The sequence below is a fragment of the Mobula birostris genome, chromosome 5 (genome assembly GCF_030028105.1).
Source record: "Mobula birostris isolate sMobBir1 chromosome 5, sMobBir1.hap1, whole genome shotgun sequence".
In the NCBI taxonomy this organism is placed as follows: Eukaryota; Metazoa; Chordata; class Chondrichthyes; order Myliobatiformes; family Myliobatidae; genus Mobula; species Mobula birostris.
The window spans coordinates 27,606,238-27,633,298 of record NC_092374.1 but is presented as its reverse complement, the minus strand read 5'-3'; the positions used below and the strand labels follow the sequence as shown (position 1 = coordinate 27,633,298).

Below are 27,061 nucleotides of genomic sequence, written 5' to 3'. Positions count from 1 at the left end.
GCAAAGGTACATCTGGAAAACAACAACAAAGCCAGTACCTGTGCGGCAGTTGGAAGACTGATTTTATGGAGGTAGTTCACAGGTCTGCTATCTAAAATCCGAAACAGGATTTTTGAAGAGACCACCAAACATTCAGTTTTCACCAGTTTTTGAGCAAAAGAAAAGTTGAAGTGCTTTTAAGGATGAAATAGTAGATGATACTGTATAATAGACACAGTAATTAATGATAGGAAGGATTGGGAGAAAATTCCATTAACACCTGTGGAATTTGTGAAATCACACTAATTTTCAAACTTTAATGAAGCATTAGATTAGGGGTTTCCCAACCTGGTGTCCATGGACCCCTCAGTTAATGGTAGACGTCCATGCCTTAAAAAGCGTTGGGAAGCCTTGCATTAGACCATTATAGGTTTTAAAAATGAGGATGATAAGAGTAAATTCATCTCTTCAGGGTTGGGCAATGAATATAGTCAGTGCACTTAGAGCTAAATGTAAACATTTCAGGCTCAAAGGTGTTCAGATTACACTCAGTTACCAGATTTTGATAAAAGTTACCAGACATGTTGTGAATAAATAAAGGCTAAATTTTAAATAAAGGCTAAATTTTAATACCCAGGGCAATTAATGGTCAAGAATTCCTCAAATTAGCATCCATACAATTAATGTAGCCTCTACAGTGCATGCAGCAAAGTTATGGTGTTGAAGCCAGAGTAAGTCCAAGGAAACTCCCAGCTAAGTATTCCAAATTCTCTTTATTCCCGATAAGCTGTCATGTCTAAGGACTTCAGGAAAGATATCAACATAAACACAACTGTTGATTATTTCATGATCTTCTCACTTACCAAGGTAAACAAAATATGGGGAGATTATGCTGCCAATCCTGGATGCCATGGTACACACTCCAATCCCCATGTTCCTCACCACAGTTGGATACAACTCAGCAGAAAAAACATAGATTATTGAGAAGCATATTGTAATGCCTGTTTTTCCAATCATCACCAACGCTCTAGCAAAATGGTGAAAACCTGTGGAGAAACCAACATTTAGTTTGATCATCATTTCCCTTTATATTTTGTAATTATTTTCATATTTTGTTATACTACAGATCTCACTCCCCATGGCAAGAGGAGAACCCTACTTTAAGGTCCAATGGAAAAGTGTTTGGACCAAAGATTTACATGTGCCACTACCTTTCAAGTAGCATTTTTAGTTGTTTAATTACAGGATGTTTCTGCAAGAGATCCTCTTTCAATAGGGAAGGAAGGACTTATCACTAAATGGGCCTTTCTTTGTTGGTAGAACTATACCTGCTCTATTAAAAGGTCACTGCTATCAACGATGTGTGACAAGGGATAACACAATTGTGCCAAAGCACTTTTTCTTCATTAATCTATGCATACAGTATATAAATAGCATCATAAACGGACTTGAAAGGTCAGGAAACATAGAGAATATAGAAAACATACAGCGCAATACTGGCCCTTCGGCCCACAAAGCTGTGCCGAGCATGTCCCTACCTTAGAACTACCTAGGCGTTACCCATAGACCTCTATTTTTCTAAGCTCCATGTAGCCATCCAGGAATCTCTTAAATGACCCTATTGTTTCCGCCTCCACCGCCGCCGCCGGCAGCCCATTCCACGCACTCACCACTCTCTGCATAAAAAACTTACCCCTGACATCTCCTCTGTACCTACTTCCAAGCACCTTAAAACTGTGCCCTCTCATGCTATCCATTTCAGCCCTGGGGAAAAGCCTCCGACTACCCACATGATCAATGCCTCTCATTATCTTGTACACTTCTATCAAGTCACCTCTCATCCTCCATCGCTCCAAGGAGAAAAAGCCGAGTTCACTCAACCTATTCTCATAAGGCATGCTCCCCAATCCAGGCAACATCCTTGTAAATCTCCTCTGCATCCTTCCTATGGTTTCCACATCCTTCCTGTAGTGAGGTGACCAGAATTAAGATCAACGGAGAACTGGCACAGGAGAAGAGATGAGCTGGGGCGGGCTTTAGGAGCTGGCACAAAACATTGTCTGTACTCTTTTCCTAGATGCTGCCTGGCTTACTAAGTTCCTCCAGAATTTCGTGTGTGTTGCTCATGGCTGATCCCCGATCCCATTTAATCCTATACACCTGCCCTCTAACTATACCCTTGATGCACCAACCAGTTATGAAACTATTAACTTCCAATTTAAATGTACCCACGAACATGGCCTCCTTTATTCCCACTCACTGTCTCCTGCCTGTCAGCTATTCCTCTATCCATGCCAATATCTTTCCTGTAACTCCATAAGATTTTATATTGTTAAGCTGCCTCATGTGAGGCACCTTATCAAATGCCTTTTGAATACCTAAGTAAATGACAGCTACTTCCTCTCCTTTGATCACCCTGCTTGTTATTTCCTCGAAGAATTTTAACAGATTTGTCAGGCATGATTTCCCTTGAGAGAAACTTATTTTATCATTTGTCTCCACGTCCCCTGCAACCTCATTCTTAATAATGGACTCCAACACTTTCACAACCACTCAGGTTAGGCTAACAGGCCAATAATTCCCTCTCTTTGGTCTTCCTCCCTTCTGAAAGAGTGGAGTGACATTTGCAATTTGCCAGTCCTCTGGTACTACGCCAGAATTAAATGATTCTTGAAAGATTATGATCAATATATCCATTATCTCTTCAGCAACCTCTTTCAGGACTCTGGGATGTAGTCCATCTGGTCCAGGTGACTTATCCACCCAAAGAACTTCGAGTTTGCCTTGCATTTTTTCCTTTGTAATAGCAATGACACTCACTCATGGACCTCTGGCATACAGCTAATTTCTTTCACGGTAAAGATTGAAGCAAAGAACTTATTAAGTTCATCTGCCATTTCTTTGTCCACTATTACTACTTCACCAGCATCATTTTCCAGTAGTCCAATATCGACTCTCACCTCCCTTTTATTCTTTACAAAACTGAAAAACTTTTAGCATTCTGCTTTATATTATTGGCTAGCTTGCTGTCATACCGTATTTCATCTTTTCCCTTCTTATAGCTTTTTTAGTTGCCTTTTATTAGATTTTAAAAGCTTCCCAATCATCCAACTTCTCACTCATTTTTGCTACCTCATATGCCATTTCCTTGTCTTTTATGCATTCCTTAACTTCCTTGGTCAGCCACTGTGCCTAGACCTGCCATTTGAGAACAACTTCTTCTGTGAGACATGTCTAACCTGCTCATGGTGAACTATTCCCGGAAACTTCAGCCATCTCTGCTCTGTCGTCATCCCCACCAGTATCTCCCTCCAGTCCACCCCCGGGCAAGCTCCTCTTTCATGCCTCTTTAATTCCCTTTATTTCATTGTAATACTGATACATGTGACTTATGAGGTACTGTTTTTGCTTAGCTTCATCCCATCAGCGGAGGAAGTTGAGGACAGACAGGAGGCTATGGGGAGAGGAATTAAAGTGGCTGGCAACCAGGAGTTCCCGAAAGTCAAGGCAGGTGGAGTACTAGTATGGAACTGATCAACCATTAATTACTCACCACTCAGCATAGTTTTCCATTAGAATAAGAGGACATGGAATTGCTGAAATCAATCAAAATACAATAATATACTACAGAGGCAAAACTTTTGATTATCAAGTCACAGTATAGAGAGTGAAATGAATCTATAACAATTTTTACCTGTAAGTTCAAGATCATGCTGAGTAATGCAATCACACACACACTGTTCAGAGAGAGCTCATATTTCAGGGTAAAAGTATTTTTTCTATTTGAAACATTTTTAGTTAAAAGCTACTAAAATGTCACTGAAATGTTTGATTAGTAAAGGCATCAAAGGCTACAGGAAGAATGGGGTTGAGAGGGATAATAAATCAGCCAGGATGGAATGGTAGAGTCAGTCAATTGACCGAGTGGTCTAGTTCTACTTGCATGTCTTATTGTCTTATGGAAATTGTAAAGAAAGGAACAAATGGCATTTCAAAAAATATAGATTTACAAGGATTTCTTAGCTCTTACTTGAAGGAATAAATTGAACGGCAAGCAGAACAGCACCACCAAGCAGCAACGTGAGCGAGGTTGACAAACGTCGAGGGGCATTGTGCGTCATCCACCAGGCGATTGTATAGGCTACAATTTCGCTGAATGCAGAAATTAAGCAGTTGAGGTAAGGGTCACCATATATATTGGGAGTACCCAGGGTTAACACAAAGTATCCAGTGGATGTAATCATCCTACAATGAAACAGAAAAGAAATGAAAGGTTTAAAGGTTTTTCAGTTTCCTGCAGAAGGTCGGCTAGATACAGTTGTCTGAATTCTGAATTGTCAGTGATATCTTTCACTTAAGTTATGACTTTAATGTTGTGAAATGACTTAAGGAAAAAAATGGACACTTGCCAAGGGAGAGGTGATCAGGAGGAGAAAGTACAGGAAGATGGAGACTACAAAGAGAACGTTAAAACACTGGACTTGATAATTTAAGAATCCGTTTTTGAAGAACAAACACCCAATAGAACAGAGGGGGATGAATCTGTGTAATTGGTTGCCACAGACATCTCTGCAAGCCAAGTTTTTGGGTGTATTTAAAGTGGAAGTTGATAGCTTCTTGATTAGTAAGGGCATCAACAGTTATAGGAAGAAGGCAGGAGAATGAGATTGAGAGGGATAATAAATCAATCATGATGGAGTGGCAGAGCAGACTTAGGGGGCCAAATGGCTTAATTCTACTCCTCTGTCTTATGGCCATGAATGTATTCCTAATGTTATGTAAATAAATGGATATGAACAGAACTAGTGAGATATCAATTCAGGACATTTCTTCAAAACTGAAGGCCATGGAATGAAAAGTTATGCAGCAGCATGAATAGAAGACTGGCTATGGAATAGGAAACCGAGAGAAGCAATGAACACACAGAGTGCTGGAGAAACTCAGCAGGAAGGTTGTTTTTCCAGATTGATGGAAGTGCACAGTGGAATTTCCTAGGAGTCAGTACTAGGCACTAGTTTCTTTAATATATATTAATGATCTGGACTTGGGAATATAAGGAACAATATCCAAATCTGCAGGTGACACAGGATGAACAGGGGAGTACAGATTTCAAATAGATTTAGCAAACAGAATGCACAGAAAGGCAGCTATGAAATGCTGAAAATTATAAATTGTTATATTTGGTTACATTTTGCTGCAATAATGCAAAGAGGAGGTATTAACCCAGGATATAATTGTAAAAGGAATTCAAGAACAGAGAGATGTTTATCATAGCAGAGATATCAATATACAGTATTATCTTAAACTTCCAATGAGTTCTGCCAAAGATTGGGAGTTGTGTAAATTCCAGGATGTGAAAATTTTGCATAGTCTACACACTTTCTAGTAGTCTAGTATTGATTAAAATGTGTCGTCATTTTCTCACAAATTCGTCAAAGTGTACAATCGGCCCTCCATATCTGTGAGGGATTGGTTCCGGGACCCCTCGCGGATACCAAAAAACAAGGATACTCAAGTCCCTTATTCAACCTGTCTCAATGCAGTGGACCTTAGGACCCAGCGGAACCCTGGACCTTATGTAACATGTCTCAGTGTGGTGGACATTAGGACCTGGTAGCAGAGTTCTGAATCCGCAGTGTTTCTGTTCACGAAAATAATCACGATCACGATTGAAAGTAAAGTGGAAATAAAAAAGTGATCGGAAAGAGGTGAAATGCCATCGGTCATTGGAAAAAGGTTAGGTTACATTCGGTCAACGATTGGAACAATTTTAAAGGATAAAGTGAGAAAGGCCTTGCCCTGATGAAAGCTACAATTATTACTAAGCAACGCAGTGGTTTAGTTATTGAGTTTTGGGGTTTGGTGTTTTTGGTCCTTCACATCAACCTGGCACGGATGGAGAGCGGCTTGGGAGCGCTCTGTCACTGGACCGAGCTCAGGAATTTCCATTCCTGAGGCCGGCGCTGAAACATACGTTTCTTAAGTGTTTTATATGCATAGAAAGGTAAAATATATACTATATACTAAGACAAATGTTTGATTAACTGACGCTAAATAATACCGGATATACTGTACCTGTTCCGACTTACTTAGTAAGAGAACTTACAGTTTTTTTTTGATCCCGATCCAGGATAACCTACGCACATCCTCCCGTATACTTTAAATCATCTCTAGATTACTTATAATGTAAATGCTATGTAAAATAGTTGTTATACTGCATTGTTTAGGGAATAATGACAAGAAAAAGAAGTCTATACATGCTTGAACAACAAGCGCTGGAAGAGCACTTCCGGGTTTTCTCGATTTGCGATTGGTTGAATTCGCGCATGCGGAACTCGCGGATAAGGAGGGCTGACTGTTCTCTGAAAATATTTGCCTTTGAAAATGATAATATGAAGTGATAAAATACTTTCAGAGAAGTTAAAATATCTAAATGACAACTACAGTAACAAATAAAGTGCATGTATGATGTCACCTTTTCTGTATTTTAAAGGCATTATTGTCTAGTTGGAAAGACAATCCATCCAAAAGCTTGTGCTAAAAATTGATGCTTCAAGTGAAATCAATACACATATCTTAACTATGTATATTTTCAAGATTCCATAGGACAAACTTCTGAAATATTTATCTTAAATATGGCGGTTTTTGAACAAACATTGTTCAATTTATTTCACGAAAATGAGAACACTTTCAGAATGTTTATTCAGGTAAAGTATATCATGATTTTTTTTACATAGAATCTCCCAATCTCCAATAGACCTCCAGCAGGAATTTCAAAGAAACAACATAAACTATTGAAGGTACAATTTCTCTGGGATTTCTGCTGGAATTCTGTCAATGTTTCGGGGAATATCATGATCACTCCCTTGCAAATTCCTGATTGCTTGCTTATGTTTGTAAGCAGAAGGAAGAGGGATTGGAGCCAGAAACAGAAGCAGGTGTAGGCAGCTGCACCCTTCAGTAAGATCATAATTGATCTAATCTTGGCCACAACACCACTTTCCTGCTCTTTCTCCAAACTCCTCGACGAACATAGTTCAAATATCTGCCAAGCGTGACTTCACATATATTCAAAGATTCCACATCAATGGCTCTCTGGGTTTGGAACTTCACAGTATTCTGAGAGGAGAAGTTCACCTTCATCTCTATCTTAAACGGATGACACTTTATTCTAAAACTACGTCCCCTAATTTGAGATAACCCTGCTAATGGGGAAAAAAATCTCTCAACATCCATTCTGTCAGTTTCCCTCAGAATCTTATATTTCTCAATGTAGTCACCTCTCACTCTCTAAGCTCCAAAGAGTATAGAGACTGTTCAATAACTCTTCATAAGTCAACACATGCACCCCAATGGAATAAAACAAGTAAACCTCGGTGCTATCTCCAATGCAAGAACATCCTTCCATAAATGCGGAGATTAAAACTACACACAGTATTCAAAGTGCAGTCATACCAGAATACTCCACAGCTGTTGTTGCAATGAAGGCCCGCATTTTCTTAGTGTCCTAATTACTTGCAGTAATTGCATGCTATCCTTTTTGTGTTCCTTGTCTTATGATCTCCCAGATCTGTTTGCATCACAGCATTTTGCGGTTTATCTTCCCTTAAATAATTATCTGCTTTTTCATTCTTCCTTGCATGATGGATAATCTTATATTTTCTAACTGGAGGTCTGCAATTAGTGGTGATCCACAGGGATCTACGTCAGGACCTCTGCTGTTTGTGATGTATATAAATGACCTGGATGAAAATGCAGTTGTGTAGGTTAGTAAGTTGGCAAATGATACAAAGATTGGTGGTGTTGCGGATGGGGTAAATGACTGGCAAAGAGCACAACAGGACATAGATCAGTTGCAGGTATGGGCGGAGAAATAGCATATGGAGTTTAACCTGGCTAAATGTGAAGTGTTGCACCTTTGTAGGTCAAATGTAAAGCGATAGTACACTGTGAAGAGCAAGACCCTTTACAGTGCTGATGAGCAAAAGTTCTTGAAGTCCAAGTTTATAAATCCCTGGAAGTGGCTACACAGGTTGGTAGAGTGGTTAAGAAGTCATATGGCATGCTTGCCTTCTTTTAGTTTAAAAGTCAGGAAGTTACGATGCAACTTTATAAAACTCTAGATAGGCTGCATCTGGAGTATTGCGTGCAGTTTTGGTCGCCCCACTACGGAAAGGATGTTGAAGCTGTGGAGAAGACGCAGAGTAGGCTTATCAGAATGCTGCCTGGTTTACAGGGCATGTGCTATAAACGAGAGGCTAGATAAACTTGGGTTTGTTTTCTCTGGAGTAGGGCAGGCCGAGGGGAAATATGATAGAGATTTATAAAATTATGAGTGGCATAGATATAGACAGACAGTATCTAACGTCAAAATGTCTAATACCAGATGTCATGCATTTAAGGTGAGAGAGGTAAGTTCAAAGGTGATGTGAGAAACATCTTTTACAAAGGAATTCATGGGTGCTTGGAGTGGTGACAGAGGCAGGTACATTGGAGATTTTTAAGAAACGTTTAGAATAGGCACATGAATATGAGGAAAATGGAAGGATATGGACGTTGTGTAGGCAGAGGGGATTAGTTTCGTTGGCCATTAGGTTACTAATTTAGTTGGTTTGGCACAACTTTTTGAGCCAAAGGCCTGTTCCTGTGCTATATGGCACAGTCGTATGTTCTACGTATGTTTCCCATGTTATACCCCATCAACCAACTACACTGGCACCTCCTCTGACATAGGCAGCAGCATGGTCTGCATGCACACAGTCCAGCTCCTTCAGCTTCTCCACCAACGAGCAACTCAGTAACGGGGTAGGCCTGCAGCAGCTTATGACCAGCAGGAACATAAAGGTATGATTGTAAAGGTATGCTTAAAAAAGATACTAACCGCTTTGCTCCCTTAGGAGCTGCTGCGTCTGAGCAAGCTGGCATGTTATCAGAATTTTCTATTTCTATCAGTGATTCACTAATCTTGCTAGAAAAATGTTGCATATATTCTGATAAGGATTCTTTAATTTTATCTCATTACTTTTCCTAACTCTAATACCAGTTTTACCAATTACTAATGTTACGTAACCAGCCACAATGAATATCAATGGAGTCAGGTTATATAAAAACAACCAAACATTTATTAAACACAGATAAACAATAAAAAAAACAAATGATAACCTTAACCGGAAGTTAACCACTATGCGGCCGTTCAACAATTTGCCACTCAGTACTGGTTCTTAAAGCAATAAATGCTAGAACAGTTCTTAAAGCAGTAAAGTCAAATACAGTTCTTAAAATGGTAAATTCGAAAGTCCAACAGATTTATACATTCAATTGGGAGAGACTTCTCTGGAGAGGGATTTCTTCATAGACGCGACTTTCCTGCTGGTTTTGTCCAAAGGATTCACAAGGAAGGAAATAAACCACTTAAAAACAACTGACCTTTATTTCTAGAGAGCAAACCTTGCATGAACTTCCTTGCTCTTTTAGCAGGAGTTATCTTCAATGCAGGTCACTACTTCTTCAACGAAGACTCAGTAAGGTCGATCCTTTGTTAAACTGCTGAACAATACCAACTTCTCCTAATCCTTCAGGTTCTGTACATCGATAAAGTCTTCACTCTCCAATATTACTGAAAAGGTACATCAACAAATCTGGCAGAAATGGGTAAACTGCCAATCCTTATTGTACCTTACAATAGAACGTAACACTCCGTTTTAAAAATGAAACTGCATCATAAAACAAATACGCAATGGAACGGAGACACTGACTAACGTTCTAGCTGGAAAACTAACTGCGTCACCAGGGGTCTTCCCTTTTTTACCCGTGGTGAACATGTCATCACGTGACTTCACATCGGCGGGAAAATTACATCAGGTGACCTCCAAAAGACCATTACATCATTCTCACAAGAAAGTCACAAGATCTCCTTGAGGTATGTAACACTAATTACCAAGTTCCTAACTGTAATATTGCCTTCTCGATTTTCTTTGTGTTCCTAAATACCTCTTCACCTCAATTCCTTTTTCCTACATAGAGCAAAGCCTCATCCCTTCTGAGTATCCTCAGGTTCCCATCTCCCCTCCCAGGTAGTCAACCCCTTTCAACAGTACCAACAAAGTTCCCCACTGTGATATTCAATAGAAACCAGCAATGAGAGAGTTTAAATCCCAGAGAAAGATCAGGAAGCATTAACACTGGGATGTTAATCACGTAAGTGGGAAATGAGACTGGATCGGATCACCCATCTTGGATGGTCAGTTTCTAGACATCCTTCTGAAGGGAGCCTTTTATTCTAAGGGTCCATCTAAACATATCAATTTTTACTGTTATACTGCTAGAAGATAGATCAGAGTCATGGAGTTGGCCTCAAATGTTGTTATGATTTCCTCACAGATCCTCCTGGAGGATAGCTCTATTTTCCCAATACCTTAGGGAACAACTACCTAGTTCCTGAGAATAGTGTAGAAAGAAAGTCAATGTCCACACAAGTGTGACAATGGTAAATGCTGCCTTAACTCTCAACCACAGAAAGAAAAAGGCAGTCCAAATTGCCTAAATTTGCATGGAATTTAATATAAGAAACATAGTTAATAGGAGCAGATATAGGCTGCAGACCTGCTCCATCATTCAATGAGATGATTGGCTGATCTACAGAACTGTGAATATGTCTTAAGCACCCGAGATTTTTTATATAGTTTCAGATGATATGGCCTCCACAGAACCAGGATCTCAACATCATCGAGGCTGTTAGGAATTACCTGGAGAGACAGAAGCCAGCAAGACAGCCAGTGTCTGCAGAAGAACTGTGGCAAGTTCTCCAAGACGCTTGGAACAACCTACAACCTACCAGCTGATTTTCTTGTAGAACTGCATGACAGTGTACTTAGGAGAATTGATGCAGGTTTAAAAGCAAAAGGCGGCCACGTCAAATATTTAGGTTTTTTTTTTACTGTTTATTATTCTTTAAAGTAAATTTTTGGTATTTAGAAATTTTTCATTCCATTATTTTTGGAAGTATCCTCACTTTACAGATTTTTTCTATATGTGCCTAAGACTTTTGCATAGTACTGTACTTTATTTCCATATTTCCATCCTGTCGCCACAACCTTTGATCCTCAGAGTCCATAAAGTTTTGATACAGCACAGGACTAAGCACACATCTATTCCAGAACACCGTGAGTGAGAACTTTCACATCAACACAGTCTGAAATGGTCAGCATCAAATCCTGAGGCAAATTCTTTTTCCAGGGGATGCAGCCTCTCAACCTCTATCCTTTCAAGCCCTCTGAAAAGGTCAATGAGAACTCCACTCTCAAAGCTCCAGAGAATATGGCACTCTTCTACTCAGTGACATTAATTCTGCAGTCACCATTCATGTTTGTAATTACTGCTGATAGCAACTCCAATATCCCTTGGATGCTGGGAAAGCCAGCCACATCTGGAGATATCTCCCAATTATCCCCAGCAGACTCTTAAGTTATTGGGGAAAGTAATCTATCAACTAGATCATGGAGCAGGTAGTTTCTCATTTCCTTTGAGAAAAGGAAGGTCTAAGGGCAAACTTCTAGATGTCTGTAAAATTATGAAGGGTTGTAATAGCAGGAATGCTGAGAGATTATTTCTGTTAGTGGGGAAAATCATATCTGCAAAGCATTATTATAAGAGAGTCACGCAGAAATCCAGGAGGGAATTCAGAAGAAGCTTCTTTACCCAAGGAGCATTGAGAATGTGGAACAGATAATATTTTCCTCATACATATTTGCCGTATAATAGTATTTACCTCACAGATAGATAGATACTATTTAAAAGGAAGATGAACACGGACAAGCATATGAAGGAGAAGGGAATAGACGGCCATACCAATAGATTTGGATAAAGAAAGATAAGAAAGAGTTCCATTGGAGTGTAAATGGATACATTGGGCTGAATAATCTTATATCCTGAGTGAACTTGGCAATCCTTCTTAAAGCAGAATTACCTGGGAATGCAGAATGTATCTTCTGGAAGGAGCCATTGGCAATGCAGATAAGGCTGTTGTGATTTTAACAGATGCACGTGAAGTTAACCTTCCTGGTCCAATGCAGAAGGCAACAGATCCTGTGCTTCAGGCAATGGAGCTTTACAACTGGCTCCTGGGAGAAAGCAGTCGCCTGATGCACAGCAACTCGTATACATCCTGTAAAGAGACACTTTGATTTTACACTGTGGTGAGTGGGGACAGCTTTCTTAGAGCAGCCCTCCCCTCACTTGCTGTCTTCAGATAGGTCTAGCTCTTGGTTGCTGAGGTTCCTGCTCAACATCTTCCACGTCCTCCAACTGCTCATCCATCCCATGGACCTAGCAATAATACCTATGATAAGCAGATAGAGCTTATGCTGAGTAGCAGTAAGGCAATATATAGTGTGTATGTATATATACTATAAAAAAAACAAGCAATGCGGAAGCTGTAGTTTCACATGATAGTCCAAACAACACACATGCCTCAAGGCTGTGTGCTGAGCTCTCTTCTGTACTCCCTTTTCACCTACGACTGCGTTCCTGTACATGGTTCTAACTCCATAATCAAGTTCGCAGACAACACCACGATGGTTGGCCTGATCAGAGGGGATGACAAGATGGCCTACAGGGACGAGGTCCAGCACCTGGCCACGTGGTGTGCTGACAACAACCTGGCCCTTAACACCCAGAAGACCAAGGAGATCATTGTGGACTTTAGGCATGCTACGAGCCACACTCACATCCCCATCTACATCTTTTCAGGAGCTGTAGTGGAGTGTGTATCAAGCTTCAAATTCCTTGGTGTCCACATTTCTGAGGATCTCACCTGGTCCCTGAACTCCTCCATCCTGGTCAAGAAGGGGCAACAGCGCCTTTATTTCCTGCGGACTTTTACCGCTGTACCATTGAGAGCATACTCATCAACTGCATCTCAGTGTGGTATGGCAATTGTCCCGTATCGGACCCCAAAGCACTGCAGCGTGTGGTGAAAACTGCCCAGCGGATTATCGGCACCCAATGCCCACCATTGAGAACATCTACCATAAATGCTGCCTGGGCAGGGCGAAAAGCATTATCAAGCATCTCACCTTAACCATGGACTTTTTACTCTCCTCCCATCCAGTAGGCGCTACAAGACCCTCCACTGCCACACCAGCAGGCACAGGAAGAGCTTCTTCCCTGAGGCTGTGACCCTGCTGAACCTCACATCACAGTGCTAAGCAGTATTGCACCCATATTGTACTGTCTCAGTACTTTTATATTTGTGTGCTGTAGCACTTACTTTTTATTCACAGTTATTTTGTAAATTACACTATTCTTTGCATTTCTGGTCAGATGCTAACTGCATTTCATTGGCTTTGTATCTGTACTCGGCACAATGACAATAAGGTTGAAACTAATCTAATCTAGTATCTTTACTCAACATCCACCTCTTCAATCAGAGTCCCTCTAAATATTTGTAATGCCTCTGAGAGACCAACCTGCTGCATTGCACATGCACACGGGATGGGAATGGATTGAAAGTTGTACTGAAATCTGATTTGGTCACATAAAATGGCAGAAAATTGGCAGTAAATTCTGAGAACTTTGTCGGCAGAGGGGTGGGTGACATGGTGGTGTAGCAGTTTGTGCAATGCTTTACAGAGCCAGTGATCTCAATCAGAGGTTCAATTCCTGCCCCTGTCTGTAAGGAGTTTGTACATTCTTCCCGTGACAACATAGTTTTCCTCCAGGTGCTCCAGTTTTTTCTCACATTCCAAGTAGATACAGTACTGTGCAAAAGTCTTAGGAGCGTATCTATAGTTAGGCTAGTAGTGTATTTGTCAATGTGGAGCAGAGACCAATTTTGTAAATCAGTCAGGAGCAAAGGATGTTGGGAATGGTGAAGGTGGAGCATCACAGGAGGGATGGAGGACAGATGGCAGAGGAGTGCCAGGGACGGGAGGTGGCTTGGGTGCAGACACACCTGGCCCTGAGTCACCAGGTAAGATCATTTGATTCCAAATAATTGGTTCAATGATCATTACGGAATGTCTCTCTGGTGTTTACTCCCCTCTCTGTTCCCCTTTTCTCAACCATAATTCCTCTCTTCCTACCCCCTTCCCACTCTCAGTCCACAAAAGAGACCAATATCAGAATCAGGTTTATCATCACTCACAAAGGTCATGAATTTTTTTTGTGGCAGCAGTATAGTGCAATACCTAAAATTACTACAGTACTGTGCAAAAGCCTTAGGGACCCTAACTATATAAGACTTTTGCATAGCACTGTATGGGTTAGTGTCAGCAAGTTGTGGACATGCTATGTTGGTGCTGGAAGCATGGCAACACCTGTGGGCTGCCCTCTAACACGTTCTCAGACTATGCTGTTCGTTGACACAAGTGCAGCATTTCACTATGTGCTTCGATGTTTTGATGTACATGTGACAAATAAAGATAATATTTAATCTTTTGTGGAGGATGATCCTAACCTCAGCACTGGCTGCTTAGAGTTTCTAGGTTCCCAAATCCCAAAGACATTCATATTGGTAGCTTGAACAGCACACACAAAATGCTGGAGGAACTCAGCAGGTCAGGAGGGCAATAAACAGTTGAAATTTTGGACCCAAGACCCTTCTTCCAATGGCAGTAGAATCTCTTGAGTCTATGATGTCAGTAACTTCATTGGCAATTGTAACTGGTGTCTAGGTGAATGGTAGAATCTGGGAGTTGGTTAATGGAAATAAGGAGACAATGGAATGGATTAGGAAGAATTTCAAAGCTATATACTTTGATAATATAGAACATGAACCTCTGAAGCTTTGAACTGTGAAGGATTAGAAATGGATATATAGTGCACAGCTTGGATGTGAATGTACCAGGTGGGATTGGTAAATTGTGGATGGCACTAAAGTCAGTGGCATTGTAGATCGTGGGGAGGGTTCAAGTTTAAAGTTTAAAGTAAATTCATCAAAGTACATATATGTCACCATTTACAAACCTGAGATTCATTTTCTTGTGAGCATTCACAGTAGGTACAAAGGAACACCATTGAATCAATGAAAAACTGCGCACAACGAGATGGACAAACAACCTATGTGTGAGGATACCAAACTGGGCAAATACAAAAAATATAATAATTAAATAAGCAATAAATATCGAGAATATGAGATGAAGAGTCCCTGAAAGTGAGTCCATAATTTATGGGAACAGTTCAGTAATGGGGCAAGTGATTTGAGTGACATTATCCCGTTTTGTTCAAGAGCCTGATGATTGAGGGGTAATAACTGTTCCTGAAACTGGAAGTGTAGGTCCTGAGGCTCCTCTACCTTCTTCCTGATGGCAGTAGCAAGAAGAGAGCATGACCCAAATGATAAGGTACTTTGATGATGGATGCTGCTTTCTTGTAATTCTGCTCCTTGTAGATGTGCACAGTGGTGGGGTGGGCTTTACCTGTGATGGACGGGGCTGTATCCATTACTTTCCATAGGCTTTTCCATTCAAGGGCTTGGGTGTTTCTGTGCCAGGCCATGACACAACTGGTCAGTGCGCTCTCCACCACACATCTATAAAAGTTTGTCAGAGTTTTAGATGACATGAGATTAGGAAGGTTTGTCTCAGGCTGAGGCAGAAAGAGTGGAAAGCTGGGTACTGGTTTGGCAAATGGAGCCTTATCCTGAAAAGTCTGAGGTTCTGCATTTTGGGAAGTCAGATAAGAAGAGGGCAGGTAGAGTGAATAGTAGGGGGCTGAAGAATGTTGATGAACAGAGTGACCCTCAGGTTCAAGCGCATAGTTCGATGAAAGTGACAACACAGGTAGATCGCATGGTGGAGAAGGCATACAGCATGTTTGCCTTCGTAGGAGCAGGCACAGAATGTAAAAGATGAAAGGTTATGTCGCAACTTCATAAAAAAGTGGAGTATTGTGTGTAATTCCGGTTGCCACACTGCAGGAAAGATGTGATTGTGCTGGAAAAAGAGCAGAGATGATTCACCAGAATTCTAAGCCAGTGTCTTCTGGTCCCAGATTCTTATAGTGTGGGAGTCTAGGACCAGAGGGCACAGCCTCAGAATACAAGGACGTCCCTTTAGAATAGAGATAAGGAAGAATTTCTTTAGCCAGTGAATCTGTGGAATTCATCGCCACTGGGAATAAATTTTAAAAATAAATAAATAAATTTTAAGGATGATAGGTTCTTGATTAGTCAGGATATTAACAGTTACAGGGAGAAGACCGAAGAATGGAGTTGAGAGGAATAATAAATCAACCTTGATGGAATGGCAGAGCAGATTCAATGGGCAAAATGCTCCTATGTCTTGCAGTCTTATGGAATGTTTTTATTTGGAGGACTTTTTAAGAGATTGGATAAGCTGAGCTTGTTTCCCTTGAAGGAAATGAGGCTAAAAGGTATATCAGAGGCATTGCTAGGATAGATACTCAGAATCTTTTTCCAATGTTAAGGGTTCAAAGATAAGAGGGCACAGGCTTAAGGGAGAGGAGAAGTTTTAAAGGGGATCTGAGGGGAAAGGTTTACCCACGTAGTTAGTTGTTAGTATCAGGAATTTACTGCCAGAGGACATAGTGGAATCAGGTATATTTCTTACAAGTCAGATATATGTAGACAGGCACTTTAAGTAGGTAAGCCTTAGAGGAGTAAGGACCTAATATTGGCAAATGGCTTTACTGTCGATAGGAAGAGTAGATGGCATGAACGAGGTGGGCTGAAAGGTCCCTTTCTCTGTTGCAATAATTTGGACACATTTCTAAACTAAGAGATATAGAAACCATAGAAACTACAGCACAGAAACAGGCCTTTTGGCCCTTCTTGGCTGTTCCGAACCATTTTCTGCCTAGTCCCATTGACCTGCACACGGACCATATCCCTCCATACACCTCCCATCCATGTATCTGTCCAATTTATTCTTAAATGTTAAAAAAGAACCTGCATTTACCACCTCGTCTGGCAGCTCATTCCATACTCCCACCACTCTCTGTGTGAAGAAGCCCCCACTAATGTTCCCTTTAAACTTTCCCCCTCTCACCCTTAACCCATGTCCTCTGGTTTTTTTCTCCCCTTGCCTCAGTGGAAAAAGCCTGCTTGCATTCACTCTATCTATACCCATCATAATTTTATATACCTCTATCAAATCTCCCCTCATTCTTCTACGCTCCAGGGAATAAAGTCCTAACCTATTCAACCTTTCTCTGTAACTCAGTTTCTCAAGTCTCGGCAACATCCTTGTAAACCTTCTCTGCACTCTTTCAACCTTATTTATAACCTTCCTGTAATTTGGTGACCAAAACTTATCACAATACTCCAGATTCGGCCTCACCAATGCCTTATACAACCTCATCATAACATTCCAGCTCTTATACTCAAAACTTTGATTAATAAAGGCCAAAAGCTCTCTTTACGACCCTATCTACCCGTGACGCCACTTTTAGGGAACTTTGTATCTGTATTCCCAGATCCCTCTGTTCCACTGCACTCCTCAGTGCCTTACCATTAACCCTGTATATTCTACCTTGATTTGTCCTTCCAATGTGCAATACCTCACACTTGTCTGTATTAAACTCCATCTGCCATTTTTCAGCCCATTTTTCCAGCTAGTCCAAGTCCCTCTGCAGGCTCTGAAAACCTTCCTTACTGTCTACTACACCTCCAATCTTTGTATCATCCGCAAATTTGCTGACCCAATTTACCACATTATCATCCAGATCATTGATATAGATGATAAATAACAATGGACCCAGCATTGATCCCTGTGGCACACCACTAGTCACAGGCCTCCACTCGGAGAAGCAATTCTCTACTACCACTCTTTGGCTTCTTCCATTGAGCCAATGTCTAATCCAATTTACCACCTCTCCATGTATACCTAGTGACTGAATTTTCCTAACTAACCTCCCATGCGGGACCTTGTCAAGGACTTACTGAAGTCCATGTAGACAATATCCACTGCCTTCCCTTCATCCAGTTTCCTGGTAACCTCCTCAAAAATCTCCAATAGATTGGTCAAACATGACCTACCACGCACAAAGCCATGTTGACTCTCCCTAATAAGTCCCTGTCTATCCAAATGCTTGTAGATTCTGTCTCTTAGTACTCCCTCCAATAACTTACCTACTACCGACGTTAAATTTACTGGCCTATAATTTCCCGGATTACTTTTCGATCCTTTTTTAAGCAACGGAACAACATGAGCCACTCTCCAGTCCTCCGGCCCCTCACCTGTAGACAGCGACATTTTAAATATTTCCGCCAGGGCCCCTGCAATTTCAACACTAGTCTCCTTCAAGGTCCGAGGGAACACCCTGTCAGGTCCCGGGGATTTATCCACTTTAATTTTCCTCAGGACAGCAAGGACCTCCTCCTTTTCAATCTGTACAGTTTCCATGATCTCACTACTTGTTTCCCTTAATTCCATAGACTTCATGCCAGTTTCCTTAGTAAATACAGACGCAAAAAACCTATTTAAGATCTCCCCCGTTTCCTTTGGTTCCGCACATAACCGACCACTCTGATCTTCAAGAGGACCAATTTTATCCCTTACAATCCTTTTGCTCTTAATATACCTGTAAAAGCTCTTTGGATTATCCTCCACTTTGACTGCCAAGGCAACCTCATGTCTTCTTTTAGCCCTCCTGATTTCTTTCTTAGGTATTTTCTTGCACTTCTTATACTCCTCAAGCACCTTATTTATTCCCTGCTTCCTATACATGATATAGTCCAAGATATTCCACTCATTGCTAACTTATATTTAAAGGAAGTCAAATGTGTTTAACTTTGGTTCAAACACTAAGCCTTCAGACATGTGTCGTGTATTACTGTCAGAAATAGCTGCTAAGATTTTCTAATCAGAATCTTTCAGATTCCTGATTTTAATACAGATGGGAAGCAGATAACAAAGTTTTGACTTCAGTAAATCATGGCTGTTTCTGATGATTCTATGAATTGACAGACTCTTGCTGCAATAGGAGGTGTCAGAAAGGTAGTAAAATCTCCAGAACTTTGATCAACACTGCTTGAAGATGTGGAGAATATCCTTTTGTTTCTACCAAGCAGACAGGGCCCCCCTGTTTAGGAGTAGACTGATGTAGTTGCCAAGAAATCCTCACATCAGAGTAGAAACATAGAAATACAGAAAACCTCCAGCACAATACAGGCCCTTAGGCCCACAAAGTTGTGCCGAACATGGCCCTACCTTAGAAATTACTAGGGTTACCCATAGCCCTCTATTTTTGTAAGCTCCATGTACCTATCCAGAAGTCTCTTAAAAGACCCTGTCGTATCGGCCTCTACCACCGTTCCCGGCAGCCCATTCCACGCACTCACCACTCTCTGCATAAAAAACTTACCCCTGACATCTCCTCTGTACCTACTCTCAAGCACCTTTAATTGTGCCCTCTTGTGGCAGCAATTTCAGCCCTGGGGAAAAGCCTCTGACTACTCACAAGATCAATGCCTCTCATCATTTTATACACCTCTATCAGGTCACCTCGCATCCTCCATCATTGTTGTGAGTGAGTAAATGGAAAAAATTTTAGAGACAGAATAAAATCTACCTGTGAGATTATGATTATGAGAGTATTCTGTCTCTGAGCCTTTAGCCCCACAAACTAGAAGTTGATTTCTAGGCAAGCATTTTTCTTCCCATTGTTTTGACTTATTTTTCTCAAGCAAACAATTAATTGAACTAATTGATTCCTCTCGTTATCAGCACTGCATTGTAACCGTTCCCTCTGCTGCACTTTGGTCTAAATTTCTTAACCTTCCTGAAAGCCTCTCTCTTCTCCCATGACTCCATACTGTTCCTAGATTATTTCCAGGCAAAACGGTGCTTTCTGTTCATTTTAGTAAAGTGCATCCTCTGCCCACAATATCCACCCATCTACAATGAGAAGGTCGAGCAGGGATTTATTTAGTCTGCAGGAGTGACTGCATTCTTACAGTGTGTCCTCCCTTTAATCCTCCATTCTATTTCCACAGTGCGTAACCTTCTTGACTTTTCCAATAAAGTTTAGCATCAATGCATGGAGAACCACCTTATTTTCTCACTAGGTTCAATACTAATTCTTAATTGATTACTAATTTAATTGGCTTGGCACAGCATTGTGGGTCAAAGGGCCAGTGCTGACTGGTCTATGATCTATGTTCTATATTCCAATACAGAATTTTAGATTCACATTCAGTGTAACAGTTTCAGATAATGATTCTTCTATTTCCACTTATACCTGCTCTCAGCTTATTTTTTATATTTTACTTATCACATTACCGCTCCTTTTTGTATTCTCCATTTTTTAAAAAAGTTCATTTAATGATTGCCCCTTATTATTCATATTTTGGAATCTGGGCCTCAGCAGCAACACCAGCATTTATGACCATGTCTAATTGCCCTTGGGAAGGTGGGAGTGAGATGCTTTCTTGAAATGCTGCAGTTCTTCGAGTGGATGTGCTTGCAAAGTGCAGTTGGGGAGTGACTTCCAGGATTTCAACCCAAGAGTGATGAGAGACCTCCAAGTTAGTATACTCTGCAACTTGAAGGGGAACCTACGCGGGCAGGCTGATCCCATATGCCTTAAGGCTTTGTACATCTGAAGGGTAGCAATTGCAGGCTTGTGAGATACTGTAGGAGTAGTCTAGGCAAGGATTAAACATAAGAGATTCAGCAGATGCTCCAAATACAGGGTAACATATGCAAAATGCTGGAGGAACTCAGCTGGTAGGCTGCATCTATGGAGAGAATAAACAAATGGTGCTTTAGGATGAGACCCTTCATCAGGATTGAAAAGGAAGTGGGAAGAAGGCAGCATAAATAAAAGCCAGAGTAAATAAAATGACAAGTAGTCTGGTCATTGTTGGAGCAGCCGTTGTTGTGAGTGGGTCAGTGGTAAAAGTGGGAGCGTCAGGCTTTGGCTCAAAGGAGGCTTCAGCTCAGACGAGGCACTGGCTCTGGGTAATTTTCTGTTAAGTTTCTCTTTTTTCTTACTGTGTGAGGGGTACTTAATGTAGTTTAAATGGCCGTCGTGTGCTCTTCATGCCAGTCCTGGGAGATCCATCTGCAATTCCTTGAAGACCGTGTTAGGGATCTGGAGCAGCAGCTGGGTGACCTTTGGCTTGTGCAGGAGAGTGATTAGATTAGATTATGAGGACACGCAGTCCTCTTTTATTGTCATTTAGTAATGCATGCATTAAGAAATGATACAATATTCCTCCGGTGTGATATCACAGAAACACAGGACAGACCAAGACTGAAAAACTAACAAAAACCACATAATTATAACGTATAGTTACAACAGTGCAACAATACCATAACCTGATGAAGAACAGGCCATGGCACAGTAAAAAAGTTCAAAATCTCTCGAATGTCCCACATCTCACGCAGATGGGAGAAGGAAGAAAACTCTCCCTGCCATGCCCGACCACAGTCCGACTCTGAGTCATCCGAGAACTTCGAGCCTCTGATCAGCCCTCCGACACCAAGTACCAAGCACCATTTCTATCCGAATGCTTCGACCTCAGCCTCGGTTGCCAGCAGCAGGCAAAGCCGGGGAACTTGGGGCCTTCCCTCCGGAAGATTCTCAATCGCACAGTAACAGCGGCAGCAAACCGGCATTTCAGAAATTTCTCCAGATGTTCCTCTGTGCCTTCACATCTGTCTCCATCAAATCAGAATTGTCCAAATCAGATACGATATCATTTCACTGGAGAGCTGCGCGCGCTGCGTCGCGCTGCCATCTTCTCCTCCCACCACTGCGGGAGGAAATCAATGAGGAAATCATTGAATGGAATTACAGGGAAGTAGTCACCCCTAAATTGCAGGAGGCTAGTAGCTGGGTGACTGCCAGGAGAAGGAATGGGAAGGCAAATAAGCAGTTAGCGCAGAGCAACCCTGTGGCCATTGCTCTAAATAATGTGTATACTGTTTTGGATACTGTTGTGTTCCCAGTGGAATATCATGGAGATCAAGTTACTGGCACTGAGCATGGGTCCGTGGTGCAGAAGGGAAAAAGAGAGAAGAGGGTGACGGTAGTCAGAGGAACAGACAGGAGATTCTGTGGATGTGATCGAGACACCTGGATGGTATGTTGCCTCCCAGATGCCAGGGTCAGGGACATCTCAGATCACCTCCACAGCATTTTGGAGAGGGAGGGAGAGCAGCCAAATGTCTTGGTACATATTGGCACCAATGACATAGGAAGGAAAAGCAATGAGGTTCTGAAGAGATAACTTAGAGAGCTAGGTAGAAAGCTGAGAAGCGGAACTTGGAGGTAGTAATTTCTGGATTGCTACCTGAGCCATGCCCCAGTGAGGGTAGAAACAGGATGATTTGGCAGATAAGTGGGTGGCTGAGAAGCTGGTGCAGGGGGCAGGGCTTCAGGTTCTAGGATCATTAGGATTTCTCCTGGGGCAGTTATGACTTGTAAAAAGGGATAGGTTGTACCTGAACCCAAGGGGTACAAATATTCTCGCAGGTGGGTTTGTTAGAGCTGTTGGGGAGGGTTTAAACTAATATGGCAGGGGGGTGGGAACTGGAGTGAAGGGACTCAAGATAGAATGGATGGTAAAAAAAAATGATAGTGTGCAACACACACAAAATGCTGGAGAAACTCAGCAGGCCAGCCAACATTTATGGAAAAGAGCACATAAACGTTTCGGGCTGAGACCCCTCATCAGGACTAATCTGGCAGGGAGATGGGAGTCCTGATGAAGGATCTTGGCCCGAAATGTCAAACGTTCTCTTTTCCATAGATGCTGCCTGGCCTGCTGAGTTCCTCCAGTATTTTGTGTGTGTTGCTTGGATTTTCAGCATCTACAGATTCTCTCTTGTTAAAGGTAGCGTGCAGTCAGACTGTCAGAAAGATGACAGGACAAAATTGCAACCAGCAGGGTGAGTAGCAGTGCATTCGGGGTGCAGAATCAAAAAGGGTAATAAATAAAGTACTCAAAGTGTTATATCTCAGTGCATGGAGTATAAGAAATAAGGTGGATGATCTTGTCGCACTTTTACAGATTGTGAGGTCTGACAGTCATAGTCATACTTTATTGATCCTGGGGGAAACTGGTTTTCGTTACAGTTGCCCCATAAATAATAAATAGTAATAGAACCATAAATAGTTAAATAGTAATATGTAAATTATGCCAGTAAATTATGAAATGTCCAGGACCAGCCTATTGGCTCAGGGTGTCTGACCCTCCAAGGGAGGAGTTGTAAAGTCTGATGGCCACAGGCAGGAATGACTTCCTATGACGCTCTGTGTTGCATCTCGGTGGAATGAGTCTCTGGCTGAATGTACTCCTGTGCTCACCCAGTACATTATGTAGTGGATGGGAGACATTGACCAAGATGGCATGCAACTTGGACAGCATCCTCTTTTCAGACACCACCGTGAGAGAGTCCAGTTCCATCCCCACAACATCACTGGCCTTACAAATGAGTTTGTTGATTCTGTTGGTGTCTGCTACCCTCAGCCTGCTGCCCCAGCACACAACAGCAAACATGATAGCACTGGCCACCGCAGACTCGTAGAGCATCCTCAGCATCGTCCGGCAGATGTTAAAGGACCTCAGTCTCCTCAGGAAATAGAGACAGCTCTGACCCTTCTTGTAAACAGCCTCAGTGTTCTTAGACCAGTCCAGTTTGTTGTCAATTCGTATCCCCAGATACTTGTAATCCTCCACCATGTCCACACTGACCCCCTGGATGGAAACAGGGGTCACCGGTACTTTAGCTCTCCTCAGGTCTACCACCAGCTCCTTAGTCCTTTTCACATTAAGCTGCAGATAATTCTGCTCACACCATGTGACAAAGTTTCCTATCGTAGCCCTATACTCAGCCTCATCTCCCTTGCTGATGCATCCAACTATGGCAGAGTCATCCGAAAACTTCTGAAGATGACAAGACTCTGTGCAGTAGTTGAAGTCCGAGGTGTAAATGATGAAGAGAAAGAGAGACAAGACAATCCCCTGTGGAGCCCCAGTGCTGCTGATCACTCTGTCGGACACACAGTGTTGCAAGCACACGTACTGTGGTCTGCCAGTCAGGTAATCAAGAATCCATGATACCAGGGAAGCATCCACCTGCATCGCTGTCAGCTTCTCCCCCAGCAGAGCAGGCCGGATGGTGTTGAACGCACTGGAGAAATCAAAAAACATGACTCTCACAGTGCTTGCTGGCTTGTCCAGGTGGGCGTAGACACGGTTCAGCAGGTAGACAATCACTGAATTGCGGCTTAAGGATGGTTGTAGCTGGGAGCTGAATGTCTAGAGTTACACATTGTATCAGAGGGAAAAGAAGGCCGGCAGAGGAGGCGACGTGGCTCTGCTGGTAAAGAATGGCATCAAATCATTAGAAAGATGTGACATAGGATTGGAAGCTGTTCAACCCCTGTGGACTGAGTTCAGAACTATAAGGGTAAAAGGACCCTGATGGCAGTTATATACAGGCCTCCAAACAGTAGCTGGAATGTGGATTACAGATTACAATGAGAAATAGAAAAGGCATGTCAAAAGGGCAATATTATTATAGTCGTGAGAGATTTTAACATGCAGGTAGATTGGAAAATTCAGGGTGGTAATAGATCCCAAGAGACTGAATTTGTTGAATGCCAATGAGATGTCTTTTTAGAGCAGTTTGTTGTTGAGCCTCCTCGCAGATCAGCTATACTGGATTTGGTGTTGTGTAATGAACTGGAGGTGATTAGGGAACTTAAGGTAAAGGAACACTTCGGAGGCAGTGATCACAATATGATTGAGTTCAACTTGAAATTTGATAGGGAGAAAGTAGAGTCTGAGGTAGCAGCATTTCAGTGAAGGATAATTACAGTGGTATGAGAAAGGAATTGGCCAAAGTAACTTGGAAGGTGATGCTGGCAGGGATGACAGCAGAGCAGAAATGGCTTGAGTTTCTGGGAAAAATGACGAAGGTGCAGGATAGATGTATTCCAAAAACAAAGAAACACTCAAATAGCAAAATAGTACAACTGAGGCCGGCAAGGGACGTCAAAGCTAAAGGCCAAAGAGAGGGCACACAACAAAGCAAAAATTAGCGAGAAGATAGAGGATTGGGAAGCATTTAAAAACCAACAGAAAGCAACTAAAAGAATCATTAGGAGGAAAAAGATGAAATATGAAAGCAAGCTACCAAACAATATCTAGGTTGATTGAAAAAGCTTTTTGAAGTATATAACAAATTAAAGAGAGATGAAGGTGGATATAGGGCCATTAAAAAATGAGGGCGGAGAGGAAGTAACAGGGACAAGGAGATGACAGATGAAATAAATAAGTATTTTGCATCAGTCTTCACTGTAGAGGACAGTAGCAGTGTGCTAGGTGTTGAAGAGTGTGGGGGAAGATAAGTGAGTGCGGTTATTACTAGAGAGAAGGTGCTCAAAAAAGCCGAAATACCTAAAGGTACATAAGTCACCTGGACCAGATGAATTACACTCTAGGGTTCTGAAAGAGATAGCGGTAGAGATTGTGGAGGCATTAGTAATGATCTTCCAATAATCAATGGACTCTGGCTTGGTTCCAGAGGACTAAAATATTGCAAATGTCACTCCATTTTTTAAGAAAGGAGGGAAGCAGCAGAAAAGAAATTATAGACAAGTTATCCTGACGTTAGTGTTTGTGCAGATGTTGGAGTCAATAGTTAAGGACGAGGTTATGGAGTACTTGTTGACACAGGAGAAGATAGAACAAAGTCAGAACAGATTCTTTAAGAGAAAATCCTGCCTGACAAAACTGTTGGAATTCTTGAGGAGATTACAAGTAGGATGGTCAAAGGGGATGCAGTGGATGTTGTATATTTGGACTTCCAGAAGGCCTTTGACAAGGTGACACATGAGGTAGCTTACCAAATCAAGAGCCCATGGTATTACAGGAAAGTTACTAACATGGTTAGAACTGCAAACACGAGGAATTCTGCAGATGCTGGAAATTCAAGCAACACACAGCAAAGTTGCTGGTGAACGCAGCAGGCCAGGCAGCATCTCTAGGAAGAGGTACAGTCGACGTTTCGGGCCGAGACCCTTCGTCAGGACTAACTGAAAGAAGAGCTAGTAAGAGATTTGAAAGTGGGAGGGGGAGATCCAAAATGATAGGAGACGACAGGAGGGGGAGGGATGGAGCCAAGAGCTGGACAGTTGATTGGTAAAAGAGATATGAGAGGATCATGTGACAGGAGGATCAGGGAGAAAGAAAAGGGGGGAGGGGGGAAAACCTAGAGGATGGGCAAGGGGTATAGTGAGAGGAACAGAGGGAGAAAAAGGAGAGAGAGAGAAAGAATGTGTGTATATAAATAAATAACGGATGGGGTACGAGGGGGAGGTGGGGCATTAGCGGGAGTTTGAGAAGTCAATGTTCATGCCATCAGGTTGGAGGCTACCCAGAAGAATATAAGGTGTTGTTCCTCCAGCCTAGAGATGCTGCCTGGCCTGCTGTGTTCACCAGCAACTTTGATGTGTGTAACATGGTTAGAGCAATGGCTGATTGGTAGGAAGCAGCGAGTGGGAATAAAAGGATCCATGTCTGGTTGGCTGCCAGTGACTAGTGATGTTCTGCAGGGGTCGGTGTTGGGACTGCTTCTTTTTATGCTGTATATCAATGATTTAGATGATGGAATAGATGGATTTGTTGCCAAGTTTAAGATGATACAAAGATTGGTGGAACTGTAGGTAGTGTTGAGGAAACAGGAAGGCTACAGAGGGGAGTGGATCAGAAAGTGGCAAGTGAAATATAATTTTGGAAAATGCATGGTCATGCACTTTGGTAGAAGGAATAAAGGTACAGACTATTTTCTAAATGCGGAGAAATTTCCAAAAATCTGAGATGCAAAGGGACTTGGGAGTCCTTAGGCAGAATTCCCTAAATGTTAACTTGCAGGTCGAGTCAGTGGCGAGGAAGGCAAATGTAATACTAGCATTCTCTAGATTATAAGAGCAGGGATGTGATGCTGAGATTCATAAGACACTGGATAGGCCTCACCTTGAGTATTATGAACAATTTTGGAAATTTTACCTCAGAAATTATGTACTAGCATTGGACAGGGTTCAGAGGAGGTACAGAAGGATGATTCCAGGATTGAAAGGGTTATCATATGAGGAATGTTTGATGGCC

General features: G+C 41.9%; 1 protein-coding gene across 1 annotated transcript in view; it reads right to left on the bottom strand.

The window, feature by feature from the left end:
• The window catches only part of LOC140197577 (solute carrier family 22 member 4-like), a 115,528-nt gene that overhangs the window by 9,529 nt on the left and 78,938 nt on the right, over nucleotides 1-27,061 (bottom strand). The window contains exons 7-8 of the mRNA XM_072257711.1: nucleotides 4,010-4,224; nucleotides 843-1,025 (exon numbers count right to left, since the gene is read on the bottom strand). Coding sequence (XP_072113812.1) covers nucleotides 843-1,025; nucleotides 4,010-4,224 — 398 coding nt within the window. The remainder of the gene's footprint in view (nucleotides 1-842; nucleotides 1,026-4,009; nucleotides 4,225-27,061) is intronic.